Source organism: Lagopus muta, chromosome 2 (genome assembly GCF_023343835.1).
Source record: "Lagopus muta isolate bLagMut1 chromosome 2, bLagMut1 primary, whole genome shotgun sequence".
NCBI lineage: Eukaryota > Metazoa > Chordata > Aves > Galliformes > Phasianidae > Lagopus > Lagopus muta.
Genome location: NC_064434.1, coordinates 109,254,316 through 109,273,265, shown reverse-complemented (window position 1 = coordinate 109,273,265; position 18,950 = coordinate 109,254,316). Strand labels below are relative to the sequence as shown.

The window sequence follows — 18,950 nt, the reverse complement described above, 5'->3', positions numbered from 1 at the left end:
AAGCATTTCCTTCCAGATAATTGCGTAATGGTGTGACGAACACAGGGATAAGAAGATACTGGATTTAATTTTTTTTGTTTCTGTTGATCCTTACTCCTTGTTTTTCATGCACAGAAGATGTTTACATTTCCCTTGTATTAATAATTCCTTATTCCTTAATAGTCATAACACCAGTTTCTCTTCAAACTTAGTATTTTGCAAAAAGAAGATCAGACTAGGACCAGTTTGAAACAAAACTAACAAAATATGTGTTTTCTGCAGTGGTTTTTGGATCGTATGGCAGATGATGATTGGTGGCCAATGCAGATTCTAATAAAGTGTCCCAATCAGATTGTGAGACAGGTGAGACAGAAAAAATGCTCCTAATCAGGTGATTACTTGATCAGTAAGCAGAAATGGACAAATTTTATGACAAGTACAGTGATTTGGAAAGGCTACATTAATATCTATAATTGTTGTCTTTTTCGTTCCTGTTTATGGTTTACAGGATATACTTAGCTATGGCAGTATTACTGTTTGAAGCAAAATATATTTTAATATCGTGCCATGTTTGTAGTTAGTGTCACAAAATATCACAGCAGATACCTACTAAGATTTCTACAGCTCCCACATGATCTCTACAAAACTGAACGTTTAAAATATTTTACATTAAAATGTTTTCTTTCTGAATTGATTCAAAACCAAAGTTCAAAGATATACATTCAGAAAACTACGTACATTATGTCACAGGTTTTTGTTGTTTACCTTTCTGGAACGTTTAAAATTGAAGAATGCAAAAACACAAAACGTGTGTTAGCAGTATTTGGATATTCACAGTTAATATTAATAGTTTAACTTACACGTGTATTTACATTGCTGGTTGTTCAGGTAAGAGCTTCTGCAATTACTTTCTCACCTGAACTGTTTTAACTTCGAATTATTATTAATGTTTCCATATAGAACCATACAGAGTTTCTTTATGCGACCCATCATTAAAGCATTGTATTTCATGGATAATCACTATGCAGAATCTTAGGTGAAGCTCTAATCCTTTGTGAATTTTTATAAATGAAATGACTGGAAGGAATTTTCTTAAAACGTACGCAAAATTTCTCGCTATAGATAGAGGCTGTATGAAAAAAAAAATTGCTAAAAGTGTCCATAAACGTTTCAGAAAATAGAGATTGAAGAGAAAATGTTTATGAGCAGAGGTCCTAAGTCCTGTTCAAGTAGCACGCTAATATTAAAAACTGGTTTTAGGGCTTCTTAATGAGATCTGTTTATAAGAAATCAGGTTTGACTATTCTCTTAAATGAATGGAATGTGGGTGCATCAATCTCAGCTATAACCTTTGAATGAATTAGAGCTGAAAGAAGTATTAGACTGAATATTCGTTGTTGTAGATATGTATTGACATGTACGGAAAAGAATGAACATGCAGAGTTCATATATTTTATCATTTGCAGATGTTCCAGCGTTTGTGCATTCATGTGATACAGAGACTGAGACCAGTGCATGCACATCTTTATCTTCAGCCAGGGGTGGAAGACTGGTAAAATACTAACACCTGAAAACTTCTATTTATTACTTACATTACAGCAACCATTTTTTGTTTAATGAATTATTCTAAATGGTCTTGTAAGCATAAAATTGTTTGATTTCAGTTGTTTATTATTCTACCCTAAATGCTCTGATTCACTTAAAATTCTATTGTGTTTGTGGAAGCCAATACTGTAGATAGAATTTTTTAAGTATTTGTTCTGCTAGAATAGATTTTTTCAGTGTGATCTTTCTTTCATTGACAATAATAACCTGCAACTATACATCTTACTACTTACACATGAGAATCTGATAATACATTGTATTATCCAGAACAGGCAATTAAAAGTCCAATTCTGTGTTGTATAGCTACATCAGCTGTCATCACAAAGTAGGAAAAAAAGAACAAAACAGGTTCTATTTTGTTCTGCTAATTACTGGCAAAATCATTGCTCTGTCTGCAATTATGAAGCATTTATTCTTTTTGATGCATAGTGAGAAGACAGTGCTTTTTCTTTGATGTTTTGGTTTAAGCCTGTGATCCTGTTAACTTTTTCCCAAGTAATAACTATATTGCTGCTATAAAATTCAGGATGTGGAAAGAGAGTTTTTATGTCAAAATACAGAACTCAGTTTTTTTCTGGAGATCTGAATATCGTACTAGGAGAAAGTGAAATAGTGTAGGGTTTTCTGAAAACGACTAGACTGAGGTGAATGTGTGCTACATGCATTGCGTGAAACGTCTGACTTGGTTTCTGTTTTCAGTTCGGATGACATGGATGGTCCTGTGGAAGACATCGGCAGTCGCTCTTGTGTGACACGTTTTGTGAAGACTCTCTTGTCTATTATGGAGCATGGCGTTAAGCCACACAGTAAACATCTCACAGAATACTTTGCCTTTCTTTATGAATTTGCCAAAATGGGTGAAGAGGAAGTGAGTATAGCTTTGTAGCTTTAGGAATTGTGTATGTATATCTGTGTGTGTATCTTCAAGTAATTCAACATCTGTGTATTTCAGAGCCAGTTCTTGCTTTCACTGCAAGCCATATCAACAATGGTTCACTTCTACATGGGAACTAAAGGACCTGAAAATGTAAGTTGGAATGTCTTTGATAACAAGAACTAGTCTTTCCTGTTTCGTATGTGAGATCATTAGTGCTATGTCTCTTGAACTATCTTTCAGATGTTAAAATTTTACTTCCATATTACAGTCTCTTTTCGATGTTCAGTTTTATGTTTTAAATATATACTGAATTAACTATACTATAAACCATAGTTGTCTATGGTTCTATATTTAATATAGAAATAAAAATTAAGAAGAATCTATTAAAATTGCACTCATGACTCTATTAATAACAGATGGTTGCATATTTTTGGTACAACTCTGACTTACAAACTTGCATTTTTTCTTAAATACAGCACCATACCACTCTCTGTAGTGATTCAGCCTTGCTTTTGCGTTTGTAAATACTATTTAGCTTGTGAGTATTTAAACGTGAAACATTAGATATTTACCTGATTTGACTCATGCAGATTTATTAAGGTGTTTTAGAAGGGGAGACCTCATGGTGGCCTTCCAGTACTTAAATGGAGCTTCTAAACAGAAGGGAAATCGATTTTCTACATGAGTAGAGAGTGATAGACAGGACAAGAGAGGAAGAGAATAGAGATTTGGATTAGATGCCAAGGGAAAAATTTTTCACTCAGAAGGTGGTGAGACGCTGGCCCATAGAAGCTGTGGATCTCTGTCTTTGGAGGTGTTTAAGGCCAGGTTGGATGGGGCCTCACACATCTTGATCTACTGCCTGGTATTTAGTGGTTGGCAACCCTGCCTGCAGCAGTGGGGTTGGAACTAAATGATCTTTGAGATCCTTTCCAACCTAAGCTATTTTATGAATGAAAGATGACAGTGTATGTAAAAACAACGACCCAATGGATAAGCAATTGGTTGAAAGGCCACAGACAGAGGGTGGTGGTCAATGGCTCTATGTCCAGGTGGAGGCCGGTAACAAGTGGTGTCCCCCAAGGGTCTGTCTTGGGACCGGTGTTCTTTAACATCTTTATTAATGACATCGATGAGGGAATTGAGTGCACCCTCAGCAAGTTTGCTGATGACACCAAGCTGAGTGGTGCGGTTGATACGCTGGAAGGAAGGGATGCCATTCAGAGGGACCTCGACAGGCTGGAAAGCTGGGCTCAGGTGAACCTAATGAGGTTCAACACGGCAAAGTGCAGGGTTTTGCATTTGGGCCGGAAGAACCCCAGGCACCCGTACAGGCTGGGAGGAGTGGTCCTTGAGAGCAGCTCGGCAGAGAAGGACCTGGGGGTCCTGATGGACGAGAGACTGAATATGAGCCAGCAGTGCGCTCTGGCAGCTCGAAAGGCAAATGGGATCCTGGGCTCCATCAGGAGAGCGGTGGTCAGCAGGGACAGGGAGGTGATTGTCCCTCTCTACTCGGCTCTTGTGAGGCCCCATCTAGAGTACTGTGTCCAGGTGTGGAGCCCTCAGTACAAGAAAGACATAGAGATTTTGGAAAGGGTCCAGAGGAGGGCAACTAAGATGATCAGGGGGCTGGAGCACCTCCCCTATGAGGACAGACTGAGGGAGTTGGGCTTGTTCAGCCTGGAGAAGAGAAGGCTGCGGGGTGACCTCATTGCAGCCTATCAATACCTGAAGGGAACCTACACCCAGGAGGGGAGTAAACTCTTCAGAAGGGCTGACAACAGCAGGACTAGGGGAAATGGATCCAAGTTGAGGGAGAGAAGATTTAGGTTGGATGTTAGGGGGAAGTTCTTTACAAGGAGAGTGGTTAGGCCCTGGAACGGGCTGCCCAGGGAGGTTGTGGATGCCCCGTCGTTGGACGTGTTCAAGGCCAGGTTGGACGGGGTCCTGGGCAACCTGATCTGAATGTGTATGTTTGGTGGCCCTGCTAGGCAGGGGGGTTGGAACTACATGATCTTTGAGGTCCCTTCCAACCCGGGTGATTCTGTGATTCTGTGAACATACAGGCTTTCTGTAGTTAAAGCACTAAATGTCCACGTTGAAATTTCTTTTTTTTTCCTTCAGCCACAGGTTGAAGTACTTTCTGAGGAAGAAGGGGAGGAGGAGGAGGAGGAGGAAGATATACTTTCTTTAGCAGAAGAAAAATATAGGCCTGCTGCTCTTGAGAAGATGATTGCTCTGATTGCTCTCCTAGTTGAACAGTCTCGCTCTGAAAGGCAAGAGATTCTGAAAACCCAAAACCAAATTTTAATATGCTACTTGGAAATGGGGTTAGAGGTTTTTGTTTCATTTTTGTTTAAGCTGATCTCTTAAAAGCATAAATGAGCTTGCTATTGGTCCATGATATTTTTAACCATTTTAAAATAAGTGACCAAATATAGAAACTAAAGTCTCAAATCCATTCAATTGCTGATTTGCATTTTTTTCTTTCAGTCTATCTAATAAAAAATATTTATTTTTGTTTTATGTCAGTACCCTTATTTTCAAGTATGCTATGATAGCGAAGATTATAAACTAGCACTCACAGTCATAAATGTCTCTTTAACCTAACTTAAAAATCACAGAAGTAAAATGATCAAAGTTTTCTTGTATTTTAGGCATTTGACTTTATCACAGAATGACATGGCAGCATTAACAGGAGGAAAGGTAACTGATTTAAATACAAATGTATAGACCTTTTAAAAAAAAAGAACAGGTATCAGCATGTATAATTGTAAACAATGTATGAATATCTAATTATTTGTTTTAGGGATTTCCTTTTTTGTTTCAACATATCCGTGATGGTATCAACATCAGGCAAACTTGCAATCTGATCTTCAGTTTGTGTCGGTACAATAATAGACTTGCAGAACATGTAAGTATCAGTAACTGCAGCTGTTTGTTGAAAATGTTGTCTAATAAGTGTAATGGAATGATTTGTCATTTTAGCTGAATAAGCAAAAGTCTAAGTGAGTTTTGTTTGTTTCTTTCAAGATTGTGTCCATGCTTTTCACATCAATAGCAAAGTTGACTCCTGAGGTATGTAAACCTGCATATTAAATAATTTGTTTGAACTCTTTTCTGTTTTAAATTACTTAAATAATACTTCGCTCATTAAAAATATTGCATGGAAGATGGTCCATGAAAGTTTTTGTGACATAAAATAAAGCCTAACTTCACTGTGTATTAAGTTTTCTGAAGCAGAAATCTGGTATGCGATTTCAGATGAAAACCAAGTAACTTGTTTCTAGACTCGCCACCTATGTCATTTTCATAAGATTGATAAAAAAATAAAACATGAACGCTAGAATAAGTGGAGATAAGGAGTTATCTTTTTGTTGTTCAAGTTTTGGCAGACTATTTTGCAGTTCTGTGCATGCAAACACTTTTCTCAGACGGAATAAATTCCTGCCCTGGTAACAAAAATACTGAGAGTTCTAAATGGATTCCACATGATAAAATATAGAGTGGAGCTCATGCAAGGACATTCTTGTATATTGCTGTCAGAAAACTAAAAACAATCAGGAAAAATTGAAGGTATGTCAAAGAGAGGAGACATGATCATAGTTGGAAAGACACACGTATGAAACCATTCTCATGACAGCTTTGCTTTGCGTGATAGAATGGGCACTATCAGATGACAGTCTACTTCCCTCCCATCGTGCTATTACTGCATTTTACTGCTTTTCCTTTTTTTGCTTTGCACAAATGCACATGCACAAAAGATGCTTTTGCTGAGGTGCGAAATATTAAATAATAGTAAACACATTACTGAAGTGCTGTTAAAAGCTAGATGAGTCTTGGCAAACGTAAAATAATGATGCATTTCATGAGAGTAGACGGTGGTGGTTTCAGAGGGAAACCATGGGCCAGAAATAACGATCAGTGTAAAACCTAAAAAATAAAGTGATTTTTTGGATAAACTCTTTGGGCTACGTGTTACCTGTTATGCAAATACACTTAAAAATGACATTTCTGAGATAGTGTTATCTATACTAATGGGAAACTTTTGAATTTTTAAATGCTGTCCAGCTTGATTTTATTCCCTTTGTTCAGAGTAATGTCTGATTTTAAATATTAATGTTATTTCCTTCTAACTATATATTTCTAGTAGATTGATCCTGTCTAGTTCGATAGTGCTATCTTCATTGTAACCACTGGTTTAAATCTGTATGTGGATATAGCAGAATTAAGATATAAATTCAGATAATCGGTTGATTTAGGGATTAAATAATAAGGGATTAAAAGTAATTAAAATGTTAAGTTCTGAAGTTAGCAGAAATTAAGCAATTATTTGGAATGGTTTAAAGTCTCTAAAAATATTAATGGATTGAATGAAGTCGATAAAAATGGCAATTTTTATTTTTATGCATTACAGGCAGCCAATCCTTTTTTCAAATTGTTGACTATGCTAATGGAATTTGCTGGTGGACCCCCAGGAATGCCACCTTTTGCTTCTTACATTCTGCAGAGGATTTGGGAGGTACAACCTGTTTTAAAAAAAATAAAATCAGGAGCTGAATTGTCTTGCTTACTTTTTTTTTTTATGTACATGAACGGGTGTTACATTTCCCTGTCATCCTCCTTTGCATCAATTCATGAACTTTTCAAGAGCCTTTTTCTTTCAGAGAAACAGCGATGATTTGTAAATGTTAAGTTCTATTCTAACCTTTACTGTTGTTTCAGTAGCATTCTGGTTGGCTGGTATTTCAGGTTAACTTTTAGTTTAATGAGAAATGAATGCATAATAGGGGTCTGGATAGCTTCTGAGCAAATTCCACTAATTTTTCTGAATTATTGTTTTAGAAAGACTGTAAGCTGGTTTGAGGACTATTCTTAGTTGTTTTCTTTTTTGCCTGATATGTGCTGGTTAAGTGAATATCGGGTTGACATTTTTGTTCTCTATAAAATAGCGATGAATTGTCTAACCCATAAAATAAGTGCTAATTGGAATCTAATGAATAATTACTGTGGTGTTGGAGCATTCTCACTCACATTTCTAAAGAGAAAGACATTTTTTAACTAAGTGGCACCAGTTAATTGAGAAATAACGAAATAGATCAGGAATTAAAGCCTAGGTTCAGTTAAACTGCTGTTTGAGTTTACTTATTACAGTCTGAAGACTACAAGGGAAAGCTATTGAACATTCTTTCTCTTTTAAAACTTAAGGAAAAAAAAAAAGAGGAGATTGCTCCTGATAAGTTTATTTTTTAATGTTGATTAAAATTTTATAAGCAGAGCGTCGATCTTGTTAGCTGCTTATATTCTTCAGGTGGATTGTAGTAGTTGGGAGCACCTTTGGCAATGCAGTTACTGCTTGTGTTTTCCTAGGAGATCCTTTTTTTCTTATCCAGGTAGCTATACCTTAAAGTTAACAGCAAACAGTTTTAAAAACACCTTTAAAATAAAAGAACTTGGTTTATTAGCTTGATAACGCATTGGTAAATTTCCAACCTTGTAGAACTAGAAAGGCACAGGAAATTATGTTGTATTTGTAAGGCTCTTGTAATTGAACAACAGCACTCCATGGGCTTTTCATTACCTGTCAAAAACAGCAAGTGAATGTATTCCTTCAAGTTGTGTAGTTGGATGATGAGTAACAGCATAAAGCCAGATCGACTAATTTGCATACCGTTTATGTGCTTCCCATATAACTGCAGTAAAAACTGATTTGGTATTAAAGCTTTGTGTTATCTTAGTGTTATTTTAAATGTTTTTTATCTGTTTGTAAAAACAAGATTTTTCAGTTTTAAAAGTGCTTAACATTTCAACATTGAAGGTTCTTAAAATGTACAGAATGTAGAGGAACTACATGGACTTGATTTTCAAAAGCTCTGAACACGATTCAGACGTGCAGAGACACTGAAATTTAACAAGGGTTTTCTCTGCTGTAGTCCTCGCATGTGGTATCCAAGCCTCAGCCCGAGGCTTGGATGGGTACACTCTTGGCTGGGTGAGGAGCTGGCTGGAGGGCCGGGCACAGAGAGTGGTGGTGAATGGAGTCAAATCCAGCTGGCGACCAGTCGTGAGTGGTGTTCCGCAGGGGTCGGTGCTGGGGCCTGTCCTCTTCAATATCTTGATTGATGACCTGGATGAGGGCATCGAGTGCACCCTCAGTAAATTCGCAGATGACACCAAATTGGCTGGAAGTGTGGATCTGCCTGGGGGTAGCGAGGCCCTACAGAGGGATCTGGACAGGCTGGAGAGCTGGGCTGGAGCCAATGGGATGAGTTTCAACAAGGCCAAATGCCGGGTCCTGCACTTCGGCCACAACAACCCCAGGCGACGCTACAGGCTTGGGGCGGTGTGGCTGGAGGACTGCGTAGAGGAAATGGACCTGGGGGTATTGATTGATGCTCGGCTGAACATGAGCTGACAGTGTGCCCAGGTGGCCAAGAAGGCCAATGGCATCCTGGCTTGCATCAGAAACAGTGTTGCAAGCAGGAGCAGGGAGGTGATTGTTCCCCTATATTCAGCACTCGTGAGGCCGCACCTCGAGTACTGTGTCCAGTTTTGGGCCCCTCACTGCAAGAAAGATATTGAGGCCCTGGAACGTGTTCAAAGAAGGGCAACGAAGCTGGTGAGGGGTCTGGAACACAGGCCATATGAGGAGAGGCTGAAGGAGCTGGGAACGTTCAGCCTGGAGAAGAGGAGGCTCAGGGGAGACCTCATTGCTCTCTATAACTTCCTGAAGGGAGGTTGTGGTCAGCTGGGGGTCGGCCTCTTCTCTCGTGTCATTAGTGATAGGACCAGGGGGAATGGTTTCAAGCTACGCCAGGGGAGATTCAGGCTGGACATGAGGAAGTATTACTTTTCAGAAAGGGTGGTCAGGCACTGGAATGGATGCCCAGGGAGGTGGTGGAATCACCGACCTTGGGGGTGTTCAAGGAAAGACTGGATGTTGTGTTGAGGGACATGGTTTAGTAGGAGCTATTGGGAATAGGTGAACGGTTGGACTGGGTGATCTTTTAGGTCTTTTCCAACCTTAGTGATTCTATGATTCTATGATTCTATGTACTTCAGTAGCTCCACTTAGTTTTAAAAAGTACCTTGAGAGTCATTATAGCTATTTTTAGTTTTTTCTTAATTAATAAATATTGCTAGGGTTAACGTGTTCCTCTTGATTTTTCCGTTGTTCTTTCAGGTCATTGAATACAACCCATCTCAGTGCCTGGATTGGCTGGCTGTGCAAACGCCTCGAAATAAACTAGCGCACAGCTGGGTGCTACAAAACATGGAAAACTGGGTTGAACGTTTTCTTCTGGCACATAACTATCCTAGAGTGAGAACTTGTAAGTTAATTTAAATTAAATAATTGTGCTGTTGTTGCAAGTTATTATGCATATGGTATTCCTGTGACAAATATATGATCTTGTGCACGTATTTTCTTCATCTTTCCAACTGTTTTACAGTTGGCTCTATTTTTTAAAGTATTGCTATAAATGTGCCTCGTCAAGAGGCAGCTGTTATAGGTGAAAGCCGTATTTTTATTTCATTAATGAAAGAGTACATTAGTAGGTTCTTTACCTTACGTAATTAATCCACGTGTCCAGGAAAACCCGGTGAAGAAAAACAACTAAGCAAAGTTGTTCTCTGTAGTTTGCATCACATAGTTGCATTGTAGGTTCTTGCTCTTCTTTCAGCTATCACAAAGTAATCTTTAGTTGAATTGAGTCCTTTGAACTTTTGGATCGAAAATAAGTTTTTCGATCCAAAAATGAGCTTCTGCCCAGCTCTAACATGTACTGCCTCTGTAAGTTGTTCTGCCAGGATCACACTGCCAACATTTGTCACATTCAAATGTTGAGCCTTTCCCATGTCTAACTTTTGTTGTATAGAAGATTTGATAGTAATAAGCCACACTAAACTTCAGTACTGTTTCTGTGGTGGAAGGAGATGTGGAATCTTGGAGGTACAGCTTTGCAGCAGCTTCAGTCAAGCAGTAGGAAATAGTCACAGATAGCATTTCTGTGCATTTCTGTGATGGAACGCATATTATTACAATAGTGAGAATCAAGCAGCAGACAGAAATAGAGGCTGAGTAGGACTGAAAGCTAACTCCACACCTCTTTTAACTTGCTATGTGCTAGTCTTCTCTACTGTTTTGTTCATCTCTAGAGGAAATATTGTCACACCAGATTCTCTAAAATACTCTAAAATCTGTGAATGGGGCATACAACATAATTTAACTTCTGTTTATTGGCTGTTGAACATTTACATCATTTTTGAAAGTGTAACACATCTGTTTTTATTTGAAGCTGCAGCCTATCTCTTGGTGTCGCTTATTCCAAGCAATTCCTTCCGTCAGATGTTCCGATCAACCCGCTCTTTGCACATCCCTACACGTGATCTGCCTCTTAGTCCAGATACTACAGTAGTTCTTCATCAAGTCTACAACGTGCTTCTTGGCCTTCTTTCGAGAGCTAAGTTATATGTTGACGCTGCTGTTCATGGCACAACAAAACTTGTGCCCTACTTCAGTTTTATGACATACTGCTTGATCTCAAAAACTGAGAAACTCATGTTTTCTACTTACTTCATGGACTTATGGAACCTTTTCCAGCCTAAACTTTCTGAGCCAGCTATAGCCACCAACCACAATAAACAGGCTTTGTTGTCTTTTTGGTATAACGTCTGTGTTGACTGTCCAGAGAACGTGCGCCTTATTGTGCAGAACCCTGTGGTGACAAAGAACATTGCCTTCAATTACATCCTTGCTGACCACGATGATCAGGATGTAGTGCTCTTCAACCGTGGGATGCTGCCTGCCTACTATGGCATCCTGCGTCTCTGCTGTGAGCAGTCCCCTGCGTTCACGAGGCAGTTGGCTTCTCACCAGAACATCCAGTGGGCCTTCAAGAATCTCACGCCACATGCCAGTCAGTACCCAGGAGTAAGTAGATCAGTGCCAAAAAGTGGAATTTTGCTGTCGATGTTTCCTCCTTTATAGAATGTCTCCTTTATTGAAGGAGTTAAAAAGATGTATGAATATATTCAGTGGAAAAATTATTCTATTTTTATTTACTGGTGTGTGTTCAGATCTGATTACTGTCAGGGAGGGATTGTTTTGGATTTTTTCCTTGCTGTATAGCAGTTGAAGAGCAGATGTTTTTTCTGGAAGCAGCCACTGATGTTTTCAAAAAATTCTGTGTAGTTGTAGGGAACAGGGAAAGACCTTTTAAGTGGTCTTACATTGTAACACGCTGTGTTGGAGGAATTCCCAGTGAGCTTTTTGATGGCTTTCAGTTTCTGGTACATGGCCAAGATTGGATGGCCTGGTTGGTGCCTTTTGTAAAGTGTTGGTACTCTGTGAATTCTGCTGCCTCTGCAACGTTATATCACAGTAAAAACAGATACTGGTGTCATTGTGGGAAGCCAAGCTTAGAAATTTTTAAAGAGGGGAAGCATGCAGTTTTCTATGACTGCTTATTTAGTATTGCTTTAGGATCATTTAGTGGTATGCAAGGTTAGAAAAAAATGATCTGGAGATTTTCTTCCCTGCATAGGGGAGGAGGATATGTGGAATCTTCTACACTGAACTTCAGTCTAGTTCAGCTCTCTGACTACAGGTGTACTGTGGCAGTTGTGTAAATGGTCTTACTGTTTGCATCTCCGTCAGAAGGGACTTTAGTTACTTTGGCATGTTTAGTGTTTTCCATGCACATAAAAGTTCAGCGAATTTAGCAGTTTCCTGAACCCTGTTATTTGGAATATAGACATCATCAGAGTTTATGTGTAATTGTGCTGCAGTTTATGTGTAATTGTGCTGCAAAAGAATGACCTTAAACTGCACAATAGAAGACAGGAAGATTGAGCTCTTGGATCAAGGTTTCTCAGATACTTTTGTCTATGCAGATGTAGCAGTGAGCTGTTAAAAAGCATCAAAGCATGCATTCAAGGTTCAGAAAGATTTATCTCAAATGTCTATGTCATAATGCACATAGTAAATAGTAAAGACTAAAACCAAACCGCATTGAACATAGATATGAGGTCTACAGCTTCTATGTCAGAATTTTAGTTTTTAGGTACTATTTAGCTTTAATTTTTTAAGTTTAAAATGTCTGCTGCTTTTCTGACAGGTTAAAATTTTATCACATCTGCAGTTGTTTTAAATACATTATTTAAATGCTATTTTAGATTTTATTTATTAATTAATAGGAGGAATACAAAGGAATTTAAAAATGAGATGTAAACCATAATATACTGAGGGAGATGTCACTAACTTAATATTTTTGTGTTTCAGGCAGTAGAAGAACTGTTTAACCTCATGCAACTTTTTGTAGCTCAGAGACCAGACATGAGAGAGGAAGAGATAGAAGACATAAAGCAGTTTAAGAAAACCACCATAAGCTGTTATCTGCGCTGCTTGGATGGACGATCTTGTTGGACTACTTTAATAAGGTACATTAGCATTGAAGTTGTGGCATAGCTTGAGCAAGAATAGTATTTTGTAGAATGTGAAGTACAATAAAACTTAGTGTAGGTCATTCTATACTTCTTTTAATTTTAAGGTTGCTTTTATGCAGAAGTAAACAACCAGATCAAATTACATTTTTTTCCAAAATCCAAAGTTGTGTATGTAATGTATTTTAGAAGATTTCAGCATCTAAAAATTCAGAAACTAAACAAACACTGTACAATAAGCAGATATAAACAAGATATATAGAAGATATGTACAATAAACAAGATATATATTGCTATGGTTCAAAAAGAATCACCATGACAAAACTACTAGAGCCCTTAGGGGGAAGAATCATTTAAATGCTGTAAGTCAGCATATAAGCTGAAATTCCATTCTCAGCCTACCATTATTTGTCTAGATTGACAGAACAGTAATTTCATTTGCCATCGGTAACATTTGTTATCTTGGGGCAGAAAAATTATTTAGAAATTGTATTTGTGGGACGGAATTTTATTGTTCAAATCTCCAATGGTTGTTTTTTTTTTTTCTAGTATATCTTACTATCTAGTATATCTAGCACGTCTGAAACAGCTGCTTGGGGTTGTTTTCCTTCAATGTAACTGCATTGTCCGGATATGTAGGTCAGGTACTGGGGTTTTAAATACAACAGCTGATATATTTAAACAGCTGTGTAAAAAGGAAGATGGCCTCTGTTACTTGAAAGGTTTACGTAGGTCATCTGTCATGGGATGCCATCAGATTTTCCCAAATGCAGTGCTGAGATGAATGACTCATTCTCTGTGCATAATCCTGTCAGAGATGAGCATGATAATTCTAAGCATATATAAGAATACGTATAAGAATTTGCAAGAATATTGCAAGAATATTGCAAGAATATCTCAATGTTTGCTTTTTTCTCCTAGTGCCTTCAGAATATTATTGGAGTCTGATGAAGACAGGCTTCTTGTTGTGTTTAACAGAGGATTGATTCTGATGACTGAGGTATTTTTGTTATTAATTTTGATAAACAGCTTACTTTTTTTACCAATCCAATACATCATTCCCATCTCAGCATTCACTTTAAATTGTTTTAGTGTGGTATCATTTAAAATACAGATGAACTATGTGGATGAATTACTGATGTGTAAATCTTAATTTTTAGGCTCATAGGAAAGACAAAAGATTCACCAGACATGCCTGAGCTATCATGTACAAATTTAAATGAGTAAATTTGAGGCAATAAAGATCTTCATATTAGATAAAAATAAGAGCTTACTAGATTAGTGATTTGGTAGGGTAATTATGAAAAATGTAGCTTAAATAGGAAAGATGAGCAAGAAATAGTAAGGCTGATATCTCAGATGTGTAGAGCACTTGCTCTGAAGTTCACAGTGGAGAGTAAATCAGGAGCTATTTTAGTTTAGTCTACTATAGATCACAAACCAGTAAAGGAAGTGAATCAGGTCTTTTGTAAATTTGGAGTAAAAAGAGATGTTAGAATACAGAAATAAGAGCTTATACCATTCTCAGATGGCAATTGCGATTAATAATTTTGAACAAGCCTTGAGGCACTTTTGAGGCAATTCTCTTCAGGTTCCCTATGCCCATTCTGTTTCTGTTTGCAGGAAGGAGTGGTTAAAGAATGCATAATCTAGATTTCTTTAAGATGAAACTAATCTTAAAACATCCGTTTCTGGAGCACACAGTGTATTACGGTGTAAATGGATATTTGGTCCATGATCAGATCAAAGTTGGTTCAAAATACAGGATTGATAATATAATGACATCCTGAAATGAGTGCAGTTGGATGTCAAGCCTCCCACCATCAAGAGTTTCATTCTACAAAGCTATTTGTACTGTCCTGCACTAATGCAGGAGAAGCCTGAAAGAGATTTCTGGACTGTTAGTGGCTACTTTTCGAAGTGAGTGAGATATGATAAAAATGAGAAGAAAAAAAAAGTTGATTACTCAGGTGGTTTTGGTGTGTTTTTTTCCCTTGAGGTGAGTGAAAGAGCTTGGATTCTATTCAGTGCTTCCATTATTGAATTTGATCATAGACTAGAAATTGTTTATGAGATACACTGGCAACACAAAATGGGCAGGGATGTTAGGTAGTTTGGAGTACAGGAATAAAATTCTGGATAATCTAGATGTGTTGGAGATGCACAGTAAAAATAAGATGAAATTTATTCTTGGCAGACTGTTATCATTAGGGATAAAACAGCTCCCCAGTGAGAACAAGCTGAGAGAGCTGGGGTTGTTTAGCCTGGAAAAGAGAAGGCTCTGGGGAGACCTTATAACAGCCTTTCAGTATCTAAAAGAGGGCTGTAAGAAAGAAGGGAACAGACTGTATAGGCAGGGTCTTTTATGGTAGGACAAGGGGAAATGGTTTCAAAGTGAAAGAGGGGCAATTTAGATTGGATAAAAGAAAGAAGTTTTCTACAGTAAGGGTGGTGAGATACTGGAACTGGTTGCCCAGAGAGGTCGTGGAAGCTGTGTCCCTGCAGACATTCAAGGTCAGGCTGGATGGGGCTCTGAGCACCTGATTGACCTGTAGATGTCCCTTTTCATTCCAGGAGAGTTGGACTGGGTCACCTTTTAGGGTCCTGGAACAATTCTGTGATAATAAACTGATATAAATGCATGGTAGAAAACAACTGGGTAGGAGGTAGTTTAAGCTGTACAGTAAATGAGGTATTGGAATAGGTTGCTACAGAAGGAGGTCAGCAGCACAAGTGGAAGTCTCCAGATGTTCTTCAAGCAAACATTTGTAGTGAAGGATATGAAGACATTCAGCCTGCCTTAAGGCATGTAGGTGGATTAGTGGTGCTTTGAGATTGGTTATTCTTAACCTTTTGATGTCACTACTTTGTGTTTTCTCAATCACATAATTACCAAATCAGAAGTGGCACAAATGAAGACACTGCAGTACTGTTTGAAAATTCATTTTTCCCAAGCTTCTTACAAATATAAGTGCTTTAACTAGCTATAATTAGTTTCCCTGGAATATGTTCCTTTCTGTCTTGTAAACATTTGCATTCCATAAACTTGGGATAAAAATATAGGAACTGAGTTATAACTTGATTTGTTTGTTTCTGAAACTGGTAAGTAAACTAAGGTACTCATGTACAAAAAGAACTTACCTTGATTAACTTTGATTCTTACAAACAATTGATATTAATTTATAAAGAATGTGTAATACAAAGTACAGTTTGTCCCTTGTAAGATATTGCTAGAATTGGGATAAAACTTTCAATTGAGTTGCTTTATGACTTGAAAGTCGTAGGCCTTATCTCTTCCCTTGTTCACTGAAAATATTTTGCATCGTGAAAGTTACTGCAAACATTTATCATGTGCAGAACAGTTTTCCATTCTAGCAAGGTGTATAGTCAATAGGTGTACAGAAGTTAGGCTAAGTAGGATTATCACGGTGGAAAGATAATAAATGGAAAATGCTCATTGATGTTGTAGGCTCACCATAAACTCCACGAGGAGCAATCTCCAGAAAGAGATCCTTCCTCAGTGGCAGTCAGCCCTTAAATGGGAGCTGGGAGAGGTGCAGCCAGGCTCCACCCCTTCCAGTAGCACCAGTGAATTGCCTTCGCATGTGCTCCTGTGGCTGGTTCAGTGCTCACCTCAGGTGATCAATCAGAGGTTCAGGCCGTGATCAGCAGTTCCCATACATAGGGTTTGCCATGTATCTTATCATTATGATACAAAAATGCCAAGGTTTTTGCACTATGGGGAATGAGATTGTTTCTTTCTTCAAAATACCCTCAACAAATTAAATAACACTTGTTACATCTTGTGCTAGAATTGTTGTGCTGCTGGAAATTAGTTTTCCTTATCAACATTTCTATAAAAGTTATTTTAGAAGATATTTTTGTTAGAAAAAAGCAAAGTAATTCACCTAACGTATGTACAGTCGTATGAGCATTAAGTCCTTAAGCAGCACTTGGAAAAATCTATCTGTATCAGTCTTGTAGATTGTTTTCTGTTTTTTACCAAAAATTAGTATACCCATGCCTTTCTTTATACATTTCTAATATCACTTGGAATGTTGGCAAAAAGATAAAGCTTATAGATATGTAAAAATATTGTACCTCAAGTTATGTTTTATTTATTGTGTTTTAGATAGATTTTGTTTTTGAAAACTTTGTCATTATTTTGTGTCAAAGTGATCGTAGTCTGCGTAACTCTCACTAATATAAAGCTTTTAGGTTGAAGTCAGATTTGGAATGTTTATAAATGGGTATCTGTAGGAGTTGCTTTGTGTGTCACAAAACTGCTTTTTTCTTGAGCAGAGATGAAGGGTATGGAGGTTGTTGTTATGGTAAATTTTACAAGGTTAGTGTCCCTCTGGCATGCGTATGTGAAACACTGTATATGACTCTGTTTTTTGGGTTAGGTGAGAAAAACACAGTTCAGCCTTATGACCAAGAGCAAGTTTCAGTTTAACCTCCGTGGATTACTTACAGTTCATTCTTACAAATACTGTATGCCCTAAGAATCATATTTAGTTGTCATAAAAGATACCCAGTCATTTCTCCCCATCCCTCCCTCCTTCTTTCTCTGTCGCATTCTAATTGTGTAAAAAACATTGCTCTTGTTTTAAAGGTTATGTTTCTAGTAACTTTTGATTACATCTGACATTGATACTTACTTTGATTTCTTGTACATGAAATAAATGTAAAAGTGGTATTTGCAGGATAGAAATAGAAATGATAATGATGTGTTGTTCGGCAACATGAAGTTGTGCATTTTTTCTTTTAGTCATTTAACACATTACACATGATGTACCATGAGGCTACCGCTTGCCACGTGACTGGAGACCTGGTAGAACTTCTGTCTATATTCCTTTCAGTTCTTAAATCGACACGTCCGTATCTTCAAAGAAAAGGTTTGGTTACAACTCCTCAAAGGTTTATGTTTTTTGTCTACTAATTAGTTTTTGTGACCCAAAACCTCGTATTCTGTCTTGCTCAATATTTGTATTTAAATTTAAACTTAACATACATGTGATTACTAGATTGTTTCTTACTAAATTACTGTGTACATAATCTGAAACTAGATTTAGTTTGAGATTTATTAGATTTCTAGAATGAGAAAAAGTAACGTTAGAAGAAAAAAGGCAAATTCTTCAGCAGTAAAATTCCATACTTGATTTATAGATCTCTCATGAAATTAAATTAGCAGATTTCTGTGTTTTTTTGCATTCACAGATGTGAAGCAAGCTCTCATTCAGTGGCAGGAGCGAATTGAATTTGCCCATAAACTTTTAACTTTGCTGAATTCCTACAGTCCTCCGGAACTTAGAAATGCTTGTATTGGTAAGTCATAATATTATGAATGCAGTTAAGAAGAACTTGCTTTATGTAGTTACCTGATTTGAAATTTAAATTCTATTTTTGCAAGAGCACATGCTTACTAGATAATCTATGGATTTGAATTCTTGATATTATTGTTGACAATGTATCATTGTTGCCATCATTCCAATAATAAATAATTCTGTTTTCATTAGGCTGCAGTTAATATTCATTGCTAGGTGTGCAGACTGTGCACAGAAAGTCATCGTCCATCTTGAGAGGCAAATTTGCAAACCTGACTTAGTAAAAGTCAGATGCAGGATTAAGGAATAACTCAATAACTCAAGTATTAAGTCATTTCAGAATCAGATCCCAGATCTTTCATTAAAATTCTGATACTAACTTAAAATCTCAAAGGGGAACGTGCTGACCAAGTTCATCTGCGTTACAACTTTAGCATCTACCTTTATGATCCATTTTCTGCAAAGTATAATATAAATAAAGTTTAAGAACTTGTAGCAGTGAATGGATTAGCTTTTTAAAATTGTATGCATAGATGTTGTATGTAATGTGTCTGGTTTGTGTTACAAGGCCTATTCCAGAAGCTTTTTTGGAAACAGATTTTCAAAATAAATTTTAATGGATGCAGTCTGCATTTTTTGGCATGCTAATGATGGCCCAGAACCTTGTCCACATTAAACTTTATTTGTGTGATCTGCATGCATTTTCCCATTATTTTGAG

General features: G+C 37.4%; 1 protein-coding gene across 6 annotated transcripts in view; it reads left to right on the top strand.

Annotated features, from left to right (window-relative positions):
- USP34 (ubiquitin specific peptidase 34) overlaps nucleotides 1-18,950 on the top strand; it is a 134,153-nt gene that overhangs the window by 107,152 nt on the left and 8,051 nt on the right. For 5 of the 6 annotated variants that reach the window (XM_048936627.1, XM_048936625.1, XM_048936628.1 and 2 more), the window contains 15 exons: nucleotides 262-342; nucleotides 1,446-1,531; nucleotides 2,284-2,452; nucleotides 2,537-2,611; nucleotides 4,586-4,737; nucleotides 5,119-5,167; nucleotides 5,271-5,375; nucleotides 5,495-5,539; nucleotides 6,879-6,983; nucleotides 9,645-9,792; nucleotides 10,759-11,393; nucleotides 12,744-12,901; nucleotides 13,826-13,904; nucleotides 17,676-17,802; nucleotides 18,125-18,232. In XM_048936627.1, coding sequence (XP_048792584.1) covers nucleotides 262-342; nucleotides 1,446-1,531; nucleotides 2,284-2,452; nucleotides 2,537-2,611; nucleotides 4,586-4,737; nucleotides 5,119-5,167; nucleotides 5,271-5,375; nucleotides 5,495-5,539; nucleotides 6,879-6,983; nucleotides 9,645-9,792; nucleotides 10,759-11,393; nucleotides 12,744-12,901; nucleotides 13,826-13,904; nucleotides 17,676-17,802; nucleotides 18,125-18,232 — 2,122 coding nt within the window. The remainder of the gene's footprint in view (nucleotides 1-261; nucleotides 343-1,445; nucleotides 1,532-2,283; nucleotides 2,453-2,536; nucleotides 2,612-4,585; nucleotides 4,738-5,118; nucleotides 5,168-5,270; nucleotides 5,376-5,494; nucleotides 5,540-6,878; nucleotides 6,984-9,644; nucleotides 9,793-10,758; nucleotides 11,394-12,743; nucleotides 12,902-13,825; nucleotides 13,905-17,675; nucleotides 17,803-18,124; nucleotides 18,233-18,950) is intronic. The other variant, XM_048936626.1, reaches the window with a different exon arrangement.